This window comes from Barbus barbus (assembly GCF_936440315.1).
Source record: "Barbus barbus genome assembly, chromosome: 29".
Lineage (NCBI taxonomy): Eukaryota > Metazoa > Chordata > Actinopteri > Cypriniformes > Cyprinidae > Barbus > Barbus barbus.
This window is the reverse complement of record NC_136757.1, coordinates 14,954,482-14,967,689: the sequence shown is the minus strand read 5'-3', so window position 1 is coordinate 14,967,689 and position 13,208 is coordinate 14,954,482. Positions and strand designations below refer to the sequence as shown.

At 37.2% G+C, this 13,208-nt stretch overlaps 1 protein-coding gene across 1 annotated transcript in view; it reads left to right on the top strand.

Moving 5' to 3' along the window:
- Window positions 1-13,208, top strand: part of LOC306849091 (glutamate receptor ionotropic, delta-2-like) — a gene marked incomplete at both ends in the record, with an annotated part of 138,479 nt that overhangs the window by 50,203 nt on the left and 75,068 nt on the right. Inside the window, one exon of the mRNA XM_079383944.1 lies at window positions 740-859. Within this exon, the coding sequence (XP_079240070.1) occupies window positions 740-859 (120 nt within the window). The remainder of the gene's footprint in view (window positions 1-739; window positions 860-13,208) is intronic.

Below are 13,208 nucleotides of genomic sequence, written 5' to 3'. Positions count from 1 at the left end.
CCACCTTGGAATCTGCCTAGATTTTAACAACCTCATTTTGAAGGGATGTCTGGGAGCGCAGGCATGCAATATATAAATATATTGAAATGGTACGGAGTGTTACACAGTTATTTTACTGTACATCATTTGCATAATGGACTTGTATTCAATTCCCACAGGACTGTTTGGACTGGAACATTGCTTTGCAGCTTAATTAGGGGAAGTTTGTGTGTATCGGCTTTACAAAGCAGCAGTTGGTGAACTCATTTGGAAAGCGCTCATCAGCTTTTATAATTGGCTGTCTAATTCGTTCTGTCAGCATTGGTATTGGTAGAGTGAATTTACAACAATTATCTGTCTGTTCATGTGGGTTGTCGCTGGGCAGGACATGTTTTGGATGTGGTTTAGGGCTGGGCATTTTTGTAGGTTGGAATGATGCTGTGGAGTTATTTTTGGAGTTCAAATAAAGGGTGCTGACGAAAAACAGGGAAGACAAGAGTGAGGCCTTTTTGCTCATAGAGACAGTAGAGAGAGGAGGAAAAAGTGGTAGGGACATAAATGCTATAATATTAACACATTAAAAGACCTCCCTGGTGGCACCATTCTGTCTATTTTGTTTGGGTGGTATGACTGGTTTGACACAACATCATTGACTTTCTAGCTTTCTAGGATTTTTATCCATTTTCATTAGATGGCAGCCATGTCAAACACATGTCAAACTTAAGCATTTGATTTATACATCACTTTGTTTTTTTTGCAGGGAGGAGTAAGTGGTCTGACCAACTTGCTGGAGTTTAATGATAACGGCACTAACCCCAACATCTACTTTGAGATCCTGGGCACCAACTACGGAGAGGACCGTGGCCGTGGAGTCAGTCGGGTAAGAAACATCCCACTCAAAACCACAATATCAGGTTCGACGCTTCCAGAAACACAATTGTCTTAATTCAAAGAGCTTTTGAATTTTAATTGATAATCACAGAAGTCTAATGAATTCCATCAGCCTCCCTCAGAGAGTGCAGTGCATCAGCACACATTGTTTATCAGTTTTTCTGTTGTTTGCACGTCTGTTCGTCTCAGCTTTGGTGGCGTGAGGAGGTAGTTAAGCAGCAGTAACATAAGAGTCGTCCCCCAGTGATCCGCAAGATAATTAATCTGTTCTTTCCATTCGTTTGCCGTTAATTACTTTAGTCATATTTATGTGTATTTGCTCATTCAAATATTGGTCCTAATCTATCTCTGTCTTCCCCACGGAATGTGGATCAATTGCTCATGACATAACGGCAGCTTTGCAGCTGAATAATGTGCAGATCAGGCTAAGCTCTCAGATGGGGATACCCCAGTCTCCACCCGTCTGGAGAAATAAGTTGGACTTGTTTATTTAACTGGAATAAATGAAATAATTGATTTGTGTCAGTTGCTGATCAGGAAGTCATTTGTACGTTCCTTGTGGTTACACAAAAGCACTCTGTCGCACTTTTTAGCATTTAGGCTGCAAACATATTTTTCACTTTCCTTTCTACAATTTTGAAACAGTCAATGAAAAGGTTATTTATGGAGTAGTTAAAAACACAAATTATATTGAATTCACTTTCTGGTACACTAGTTTTACAGCACAGTTTATCAGAGCAGAGACCAAATGAACCTACAGTAGCTAGTGGAGTTGGTGTAAACACGGTCAGAAATAAACAATCGTCGAATGGCTTTGTTGAGTAAATATAATTATTATTTGCATGCTAATCAGTCACTTTATGAAGTGCAACTTTGTTTATTTATTATTTTTTAAAGGCATAGTTCACCCAAAAATAAAAACAGCTGTATAAATTCTCATTCTGACGGCACCCATTCATTGTAGAGGATAAACTGGTGAGCAAGATATATAATTGTAGATTTCTCCAAATCTGTTCCGTTGAAGAAACAAACCCACTTACATCTTGGATGGCGTGAGGGTAAAAGTTTCAGTAAATTTTCATTTTTGGGTAAACTATTTCTTTAAAGATCTGACCAGTGTAAGTGATGTGCGCAATTCAAACCGCATGCTAAAGACAGCTTCTGACTCAAGAATCTTATAATGAAGTGGAAAATTTGCCATCAGATTTGAAAATTCATGATTTGAAATCACAAATGCAAAGTTTTTACGTGCACTAAAATATTTTATAAATCAGCCAAACGTGCTGTTATAGTGCCGAACATGTGAAGTGACTTGGATCTGATATGAGATGTTAATCAGAGTGTCAGCGATTGTCCTTGAGTACTCCGGTGTGCCAAAGTCCTCAGACAACAGGCTATATTCCTTTAATAATGCAACTTCCTCTCATCCACTGGAACTCACTGCAACCTCACTGCCATCATGCACAAATTAAATTGTCAGATTTCATTAAAGATAATGGTCTCTGACACAAACAAGATCTGTGCTGCACTTCCAAAAGATTAAATGAATTTTTTAAGTACAAAGTAATTACAATAAGCAAGTTTCTTTAATCAGAGTGGATAATTGCTTCAGAAGGAAGGCTTGTTATACTGACTCGCTACTATTGGGAAAGCGCATGAAGAAATGTTTAGTTTAAGAATGCAGGAAAGAGGCATCCTGTGTTCCTTACCCTTGTTTTGATTTTATTAATGATTATATTGAGCTTGAAGCTTGAACAATTAAGCCATTTTAAGCCATACGTATACAGGATTTATTAAACGGCAGTTGTTAATTTAAATACTTTGGATAAAGGCTTTAAGATGTTCATAAAATATATAAAATTATAAAATAAGTTTAAGTAAAATAATTTATTCTAAATAAGTAAAATAAATTCACCCCCCAAAAATGAAATTCCATCATTAATTACTTCCTTTCAACTTTGGAACACAAATTAAAATATTTTTGATGAAATCAGAGAGTTTTCTGACCCTGTATAGAGAGCAATGCAACTACCATGTTCAAGGCTCAGGAAGATAGTGAGACTTAAAATAGACCATGTGACATAAGTGGTTCAACCATAATTTTCCATGTCAGTCTTTACCGCGCTTTCATGAGAGTATCACGACGCATGCGTGTGATGCTGTTGACGCAGGATCTGGCGTTCTGAGATAGAACCTGGATGCGCTGTGGAGGAATGCACACACATGTGCCGTGGTACTGTCGTGAATGCACATTTAAGACTTAAACGGAAGAGGATGGAATTGTTTAATAAAGTCGTTATTTTTGTTTTCTTTGCACACAAAAAGTATTCTCATAGCTTCATAAAATTAAGGTTCTGAAAAACTGATGTCACATGGACTATTTTAACAATGTCCTTACTACCTTTTTGGGCCTTGAACATGTCAGTTGCATTGCTGTCTATGAAGGGTCAGAAAGCTTTTGAATTTCATCAAAAATACCTTATAGGTCTTATGGGTTTGGAACAACGTGAGAGTGAGTAAATAATGACAGAATTTTCATTTTTGGGTAAACTATCCCTTTAAGATGGCCCTCGAGGTTTCCTTGAAGCAAAATGCATTAAAAACATTATTTTTTTAATATAAAATATATCTTGAGTTAAGGTTATTTTCTTACCCTGTTAGTTATATTTTAACTATAAATCAAATTAAACAATGAAGTTTGATTAAACAAGAAATTTGGCCACTCAATTTTAAGTAAATTTATTTTGTTTTAATGATGTTTAAATATTTCATGGACTAATTAAGAACTGATTTGTGCCATTTCAGCCCCTCTTTATAAAGTATCTTGTTCGTTTCTTTTGCAGTGAACAATGTATATTTACACTGGCTTGATCATTTGCAAACAAATATTATAGATAAGCAGAATGGCAGTTTTTCACAAGTTCTGTGCATATGTTGAAGCCACTTGTGTTTTAAACATCTCTCCAATTAACTGCTGTGTTTTCAGACATACACAATATGTTTCCACACTTGTTGACGTTGACCAGAAAACAAAACCTGTCTAATGTGACCCCCTGCTAACACATTAGCAGTAGTTATTTCAGCTTCCTCCTGTGAGGGGGATGTTTTTCCAGCCTGCTGAAAAACTCTGCAAACACTCTTGAGAGTCTTACTGAAAGAAAATTTGTAGTTTTTCACTCCACATTTTAATAGTGTCACAAGAGATCTCTTTTCATATGGTTAATTGTCCAGAACATTATCAGCCCCTTCTGAGCAGGCTTTTTAATGGCTTTTGTTCCTGATATAGACTTGTTGGTGGGGAAACTGGTGTGAAGGTGACTCCAGGGTAATGAGTGATGGCCATGTTTCAGCATCCTGCTTTACATCCTTCCACTGACCACCATCTCCAGCTCAGAGATTCAAATGGTGGCTGGTAGTTTTTATTTGATAAAAATTATATTATATACAATGCAATTTGAGTGGAAAAAGTTGAAAAAAATGCAATAAGGTTTTAAAATCTTTGTTTCGCATTCCACAAAATCCTAAAATTTTGTTTATTTCCAGCTGTGATTTTGAATCATTTTTTTGGGCCCCTGTGTATACACCACTACGGAGATATGTAGATATGTACTTTGTCCATATTTCCATTTTAATGGTTCAAAGCAATCTGTCATAATTAGTTGTTCCACCATGCAAGAATTAGTTTTCCACATCATTAAATCCATTGGCTACATTCGGCTCACCTCTCTATATATCAAAACATCTAAAAGCTTTACTGTGGTGTAATTGCTCGATTAGCCATTTTGGCTAATCATCCCTGCTGGGGTACAAAATATTCTTTTGTTTTTGCCTTCATTGAAAACGTATTAGAGCACAGGTCGAGCAATCAGTAGGGAATATGTGATGGAGTTTGATCTAACGTGAAAGCCCACTGAGCCGAAAGACGTGGGAAAATATGCAGAGAAAAAGAAGAGGCTAGGTAGACGTCACTGGGAATAGAGAGGTAGGAAAGTCTATTACTAGCCATCTTAACGTCCCATCAGCATCAGCCACTCATTAACTATGTATGACCATCAGCAAGCACCAAGGTAGTTAAAACTTGCATATAGAGTTTCTAACATCTGCTACATAATTAGCTTAGAAACATATATTACAGATGAAAAAGTTGGGGTTGGTAAGATTTTTGCTATTTGAAAGAAGTCTCTTATGCTCACCAAAGCAGCGTTTATTTGATCAATACAGTAAAAACATTAACATTGTGAAAAACTATTACAATTGTTTTCTAGCTTATTGTATTTTAAAATGTAATTTGTTCCTGTGATACAAAGCTGAATTTTTAGCAGCCATTACTCCAGTCTTCAGTGTCACATGATTCTTCAGAAATCATTCTAATATGCCAAATTGGTGCTTAAGAAAGATTTATTGTTAATGTTGAAACAGTTGCTGTTTTTGTAGTCTCGCATAACCAGACCTTCAGACTGACGGCTGAAGGTCTTGAATGTATGGTAGCTTTCATTGGCCAAGGCCCGCCCATGAGGCCGTTTGACCGACATGTCAAACAACCAATCACAGTTCTGTTTCGTTCAGCGTCACGTTTCGGGGCGTGGAAATGTTTCCACAATAACAGACTGGTCGGTGTGTTAAACTCTCGGATGTATTTTAAAGATTATATGCCACGAAATTTAAATATTTCACATACTTTTGAAAATCCAGCATTTATTTGATCCTGATAAGTGTTTGTCGTCACAGTTGTAAAGACGACGGCTTTCTTCTTTCGTGAGGGGGTTTGGCGCCACGGCAAATTTGTTTCCAGGCGGAATGTTAAAGAACGCGACACGCACGTCTCCCGGAAATCCTGTATAATTCAACCAATCCGACGACGACTTCGACACTCCTGAAGTGTTTCCAGATAAGTGTGTCATATGCATCAGACGTTTAGCCAATGTTCAGTGGGCGTGACGTCTGAGGCTGAGACTACTGTTTTTGTGGAAACGGTGATACTTTGTTTTCAGGATTCTTTGCTAAAAAGTTAAGAATCACTATGCAAATAAAAATCTATTGTAAAATTATAATGTCTTTACCATCACTTTTGACCATTTTAATGCATCCTTGCTGAACAAAGATATTAATTTAATTTTTAAAAATCTGACTTTTGATATTTGAACAGTAGTGTAGTTTGCACAAGTACGCAATTCTGGCTCTCTATCGCCATCTGTGGTTGAATTGACTTGCAATGGAAAATATTTATTTTGCGCAGATGAATCTGATGGTTTAAGCTTACAGTCAAATGTGTGTGCCATCAGTTCGAATGTTGTTTTGCTGGCTAATTAAACCATGCCAGCTTTAGCTAACGGATTTAATAAGATTATCTTTTTCATGACAGTTGTTGACCTGAACGAGAAAACTGACCTCAGAAAACAGCTTATGCTTGCAGCAGATTATGGTTTGACACATTTCAGCATCACAACAACTGAGCTTGCGTATCTACAAGTGCCTGCATTCGCACACTTAGATCATTCTCAACCGTGAGCTACACAGCATTTAAGACCTGAAACAAACTCTGTTTTGTTACTAGGTAAAGGTGGCCCTCAGGGTATGGCCAGAGTAGTACAGCATGACATTGAGTGTGTTATATTAATATTCGTAAATGGCCCTGGCACCTTTATGACAGGGTGATGTGCATTAATGTGTTTGCCGACGTGCAAGGCAAGGTTGTAAAAGCGCCTGTGTTAAATATGTGAAAACTGTACAGTGGGGAAAGATATCCCCTCGGGTCTGACTCCCCATTTCCCCCAATTTTCCATTCCATTAGGTAGATTCAGATATTCTTTGAGAGGAGCTGTCTCAGCCTGTAGGATTGGAGGTAGAGAAAGAGAGCGGACGAGCAAGGCTATCATTAATTTGTGCTGCTTTAGAGCTGCACACTTTTTTTGGCACATTTTGTCTAGACATCTCCCTGTAGATTGCCAATGTGTTAAATGCCCTGGGTTTCTCTTTTCAACTGCAGTCTCTCTTCAATTTTCCAAGAGTAGAAAATATATTTTCCTCCGCATGTGTGACATGAATTGTATTATCATATTGTTAAAGGAGGAAGTGATTGAATAGATATGGAAGAAGAGCTGGGCATAGCTGCGCTTTTGTTCGCTGCTGTCCCATATTTACTTCTTTGTTCCACACCACTCCTCACTTCCACTTTGTAGACTTATACAGAGATCTATTACCTTTTTTTTTTTTTCCTGAAGGTGAAAGTTTATTCTATTGAGCTAAAGTCCCTCTTGTTCTGGTACAGAATTTGGCTAAGAGAGTTTTCTTTAGGACCATCTCTTTAATATAATATTATAGATATTTCAGATCACAATCCTGGTTGTGTTAATGAATTTAGGTTATAATGTGAAAAATGTTAGGTTAAACCTCTTAAAAAAAAAAAAAAAAAAAAAGTACAAAACAGATCACAAAACTCACGATTCGGATCATACTACGGATTTTGAGTTGCGGATCGGATCATTTTTCAGATCAGCAAAAAAAGTTTGCATTTCATTAATTACTAAAAGCTTACTTTAAGTACTTCTATACCCCAGCAGAAACTACTACTTAACTACTAAAGTCAGTAATTTTCATTTTTGGGTGAACTAACCCTTTAAGTCTTAAATTTACCTTCATAAAACTTGAAGAAACCTTGTTAATTAGGAGAAAGGTGTATTGAATGCTTTGGTCGTAGGTGGGGGTTCTCGATCAGACCCCAAGTGTGTTTATCATGATTTCTCCACAAGATATACTCTATACATCGCTACACTGACAATAGATGGATTTTTTGTTTTTGTTTTTTGGCAGTGAAATTTTGCTAATGTGAATGCACCCAAAATTCCCCTGCAGTCACTAATTGTATCCCTTAAAATGTATCTTTGATAATCAAAATGGCGTAGTTTTTTCCCATCTTACCTTAAAGTCACTTTAATATAACCCCACACCCTTACATCCTTTTGCATACGTGGACCAAGAATATGCAAATTAGTCCCTGCCTCCACTCAATCAGACCAGCTCAAACCTGCTCCACTTTTAGTTAACTGAAGTACTGAATGCTACCCAATTGCAAGTGCCAATATTGGACTAATTTCACCATTTATGTTTGAACCAGAAACTGATTCTGAAGAAATCAGAAGAAAAGGAAGAGCGAGTTATACAGGGCCATCTACAAGTGGTAGTGCATTTTATGTATCACTCTCTAGTCTACAACATCAAACACATAACGGTAATTGATATCATTAGCCTTTGGCTTGACAATATTATCAAACAGCTAACATTGTGTTGCTAATGATATACAAAGCATGTTACCATTTGCCATCTCAGATAACTACCTTTTAAAAATCAACATCTTTAGATAGAAACACTTTACTAATGATATGAAAAGCCCCATGCCACAAGTTGAGGGGATTGTTCTATATCTGTGATGGTAGGAAACAGGTCGTACATGTATAGATGTAAACAGTGTTAAAACGGTGTGAAAAACTTGATTTTCACCACAGGGTGTTGGTGACTTGGTGGCTCTTTAAGGCTTGGTGGTTAATTTTTGTGAATACCTGCAATACAATCCCTCATTTTTATATGTACAATATGTAACTTAGATGTTTACATGGAAATCCAAACAAGCTATTTTTTTTTCTAGCCTATGATCGCACTGTCATCTCCGTAACACGTTTTTCTGTAATGTGATCTCATGCTCTTTGCATATTCTTCTGCAGTGTTTCAGAAATCTGAAATCTTCCCTTTTTGTTCATTATTTATTTATGGCTTTTTATTTAGTGTTTGTATTGTGGCTGCACGCTGTGAATAGTCATAGACATAAACATCTCTTGCTCTCCCACAGGATGAATGTCCCCCAGTATAGAGAAGCGTAGTCCTCAAAGCAGAGGTGCCTGTCAACGCCTCGACTTCGCTGAAACAAATATCTGTTTTGGCACTGGGAAACATCTTAAGACTTGTAGTGAGCGAAACATCCATTCTATTTGGAGGAAGAATTACAGGGTAGCTAACAAAGTACCCTGTGATTGTTATTTATTTATGATGCTGTTTCGCCAAGAACTTTGGCAAGAAAAAAGAAAACACAGGGTTAAAAAGCATTATCTACAGAGTGGAGATAGATAGACAGACAGACACACACACCCACACACACACACACACACACACACACATATATATATATATATATATATATATATACAATAAAATTAAAATTAAATTAAATAAAAATGCAAATGCAATGAGGTAGATTGCCTGGGGAAAGAAACTGTTCTTATGCCTGACTGTCCTGGTATTCAGTGCTCTGTAGCGCCGACCAGATGGCAAAAGTTCAAAAAGGAGATGGCATGGATGTGAGGGATCCAGAGTGATTTTCTGCGTATTTTTTCTCACTCTGGATGTATATAGTTCTTGGAGGGTGGGCAGGGGAGCACCAATAATCCTTTCAGCAGACCGAACTGTCCTCTGTAGTCTTCTGATTTCTGATTTTGTGGCTGAGCTGAACCAGACAGTTATTGAAGTGCACAGGACAGACTCAATGACGGCTGAGTAGAACTGTGTGAGCAACTCCTGTGGCAGGTTGAATTTCCTCAGCTGGCGAAGGAAGTACAACCTTTTGTTGGGCCTTTTTAGCAATGGAGTCTATGTGAGTGTCCCACTGCAGGTCCTGAAAGATGATGGTGCCCAGGAACCTGAATGTCTCCACTGCAGCCACAGTGCTGTCCATGATGGTGAGTGGGGGGAATGCAGGGGGGTTCCTCCTGAAGTACACTATCATCTCCACAGTTTTGAGTGTGTTGAGCTCCAGCTTGTTATAACTGCACCAGACAGCCAGCTCTTTAACCTCCTGTCTATAGGCAGACTCGTCACCGTCTTGAATGAGGCCGATGACTGTAGTGTTATCCGCAAACAGAGGGGTCTGGTGCTTTTCTTCTTTAGATGATAGATAGATAGATAGATAGATAGATAGATAGATAGATAGATAGATAGATAGATAGATAGATAGATAGATAGATAGATAGATAGATAGATAGATAGATAGATAGATAGATAGATAGATAGATAGATAGTCTTTAATTTACCTTCATAACACTTGAAGAAACCTTGTTAATGAGTAGAGGGTGTATTGAACGCTCTGGTCGTCGGTGGGGGGTTGTAGATCAGATCCCCAGTGTGCCCTCCTGCCGTCTTCCAGTACAATTACAGCATGTAAACCCAAGGATTACCGCAGACAGTGCCGTTTAGACTCTCCATGCCTCTGTGGATCAGCACATTCCCATGTTCCTGCTCCAGCTGGATTAACACAACCCGACGAGTCTATAGTGTCCTCACCTCTCCATACTTCAGCACCTAAACTTGTTTCCAGTTGTTTCTCTCACCTTCTTTCTCTCATTTTTTTCCCCTTTCTTTGGTGTCTGAGGCTTTGATCACCGCAGGCTCATCTGCTGTAATTACCAGGTGCTGATGAAGCTGTCAGAAAAAACCTAGTGTGTGCTACAGGTGCTGTGTCTACTTTACTAAAGGTCAAGCAAAGGTGTGAAAGCGCCAAGTGTTTTTATCACAAAAGCAAAGAGTATGGTTGATTCAGTGCCAACTCTGAAACTCAGACATGAAAAGTGTTGTATGTCAGAAGGATTCATAAAAGAGAAACGTGGCTGTTCTCTTCCCCATACTTCAACATAATGCCTAAGGCTATTGTCTGTGCTGGACAAAAAGGCAAGAATCATGTATCCTTCCAGCTCTTGAGTGTATTTTGTGATGAACATGTTTTTAATTTCTGAATTTAAAATTGATTTTGTTATTTTTGTGACGCAGTTTTATTATTTTAACTAACTGCTTTACTGCTTATTAAGCTTTTGTCTGCCAATTCAAAGTCATGTATTGTTACCAACATAAAGAATAAAAGGAGGAAATTTTGCCATAGAGGGGACCAAGCCTCATGCTTGTGTGTCAAATAGGGATGTGCCCGAATCCGTATTCGGAAAGGCACAGAAAACGAATAATGCGTTCTATGGAGCCACAAAAGGGACATGGTAACACATCCCTAGTGTCAAATATCAGGTAGGATTTTTTTTTTCTTCTTTTTTTTTTTTTTTTGCGCTACATATAGACTTTATTCTGATTCATTTCTGAAATTTCTTCTGATTTTTTTTTATATCATCATAGTACACATAATTTGACATTTTTATGACAAGGCAAGATAAGTAAAATGTCACTGTGTGCAACTCCCCAAAAATGTAATGACATTTAGTAATTTATATTTGATCAAATATAGATATATATTTACCATGGAAAATGTTTTAAATACCTTTTTTTATATATATAATTAAGATTTGTACACTCACATGTATTCAAGATTTAAATGTTATGAACTTTTACTCGATAGTTACACCACATGACATTTAGAGGAAATTGAAGCTTGAAAATTAATAAAATAAAAGATTTCGAAACCATATGAAATGAACTTGAATATAAAAGAGTACATTTACAGCTTGCCACATGTGTTTTAAATTAGATTTTTTAAAAGATTTTCCATTTAAACTTGACATGAACAACCGTTTACTGTACTTTGGACATGTTTTTCCTCATATGACTCATATGACTTTCTATCTTCTGCTCAATTTCTGAAGAATATCCTGGCTGCTTTTTTTCCATATAATGAATGTCAATGAAAACTGGCCCTGTTAAGCTTCAAAAAAGGATGAGAAATCACCATAAAAGTGGTTCCATAAGTCATATTTGGTTTTCATTTGTGGCTGAACTGTCCTTTTAAATCACATGCATCTTTAATCATTATTTTCTTAATACCCCTCATGCTTGCCATTTTATTCATGAGTGTAAAGAAGAGGAGTAAAAAGATAAAACATTCCCTGTCCATCCCCGTAGTAAGTCTAATTAAAGAGCATCTTAGTATAAGGGTCAGTGCTCTTTCCAGGTGCTTCCTCGGGGGAGACATGGAGCATCACGCCACAGTTAGACAGCAAAAGCGCACAACAGCATTCCCCCGTGAAAAAGCACTTAACAATCCACAGCCTGAAATATTCAACAGGGCCACATCATTATCTGCTGGCAGGAAGTGAGGCTGCATCATACAGGCTTTATGATGTGGGCTAATCCCATATACAGAACGTTTCCTCATGACTGAATTAGAGTGTCCCCGAAGCCCACCACCTCAGGCCTCCAGGGTCAGGATCCCAAAAGTCTTTTGGGCTTTCCCGTTCAGCCGCCTCATAATGCTGTTTTGGGGCAGGGCTTAAGGGCAGCATCAACTTTAAAACTGCTTTAAATATGAAGGAGGGAGGCATTCACAGTCGTTCCTGTCTTCTCTCTGTTTGTCAGTCTCTCGTTCGCTCTCTTGCTTTCCCTGGGAGCATGTTGTTGGAGAAGGTTGAGTCAGTCCACACTCTGTCAATGTCTTAATAGGATGAGGAAAAAGTATTTCACAGTTGCCCTAGATATTGCTGAAGGGGATGGTAGTCTGTACTCAGCTCTAATTTTTAACATGGCGACAAAGAAGGAAGTACACTCCGTTAAGAGTCCTTGCTTTTGTCAGGAGCAAAGTTATATCAGATCTGTATTGATTTAAACATCATATGGATGCAGTCATGTTTTTTTGAATGTACATATGCAAATGTGCCATGTACAGGCAGAATTAGATGAAGATATCAAAATTGCAACAAAGCATATTTATTTTTCATTTTGCTCTGTTCATTCTCTTTATGAACTTTCTAATCATAATTCATTGATTCTGTTTTGAATAAGATTTTTCTAAATGATTCAGTTTTTTTTGTAGATATCTTTATTTATCTGCATCAAATATTGGCATTCATTACTTGCTTTGGGCAAAATATTCAAATAAAACATAAAACTACAATAGAAATTGGCTTAACTTTAAATACAAATGTTTAAAACATTTAATATAACTATATAATGCTATATAAACTTTAAAGAAGTATAGATTATAATAGTAAAGATTATCACAATATGTGTCATATAATAGACATCTGTTTGTGTGTATTTATTTAAAGTCTATGTGAAGTAGAAACAATATACAGCATAATTTAGATCTGGCCTATTACAAACAGACAGTGTTTTGGCCTAGACCGTGAATAGAGATTTGTCTTTATTTTATTACAAACATTACTTTTTCTCCGATAATGAAATTTCTAAGGAATAATTATTAATAATGCTTGCTCGTAAACTCAAACATGGACTTTCTGGGAACTTCAAAAACTAATTAGTGGACACAGTGAATGCTTCAGGTGATGAATCTTTGACTTCAGTGCATTTGTACTGAAAAACATGGGCTCACAATTTTTCAATCTCAATTTAGAATTGTTTTT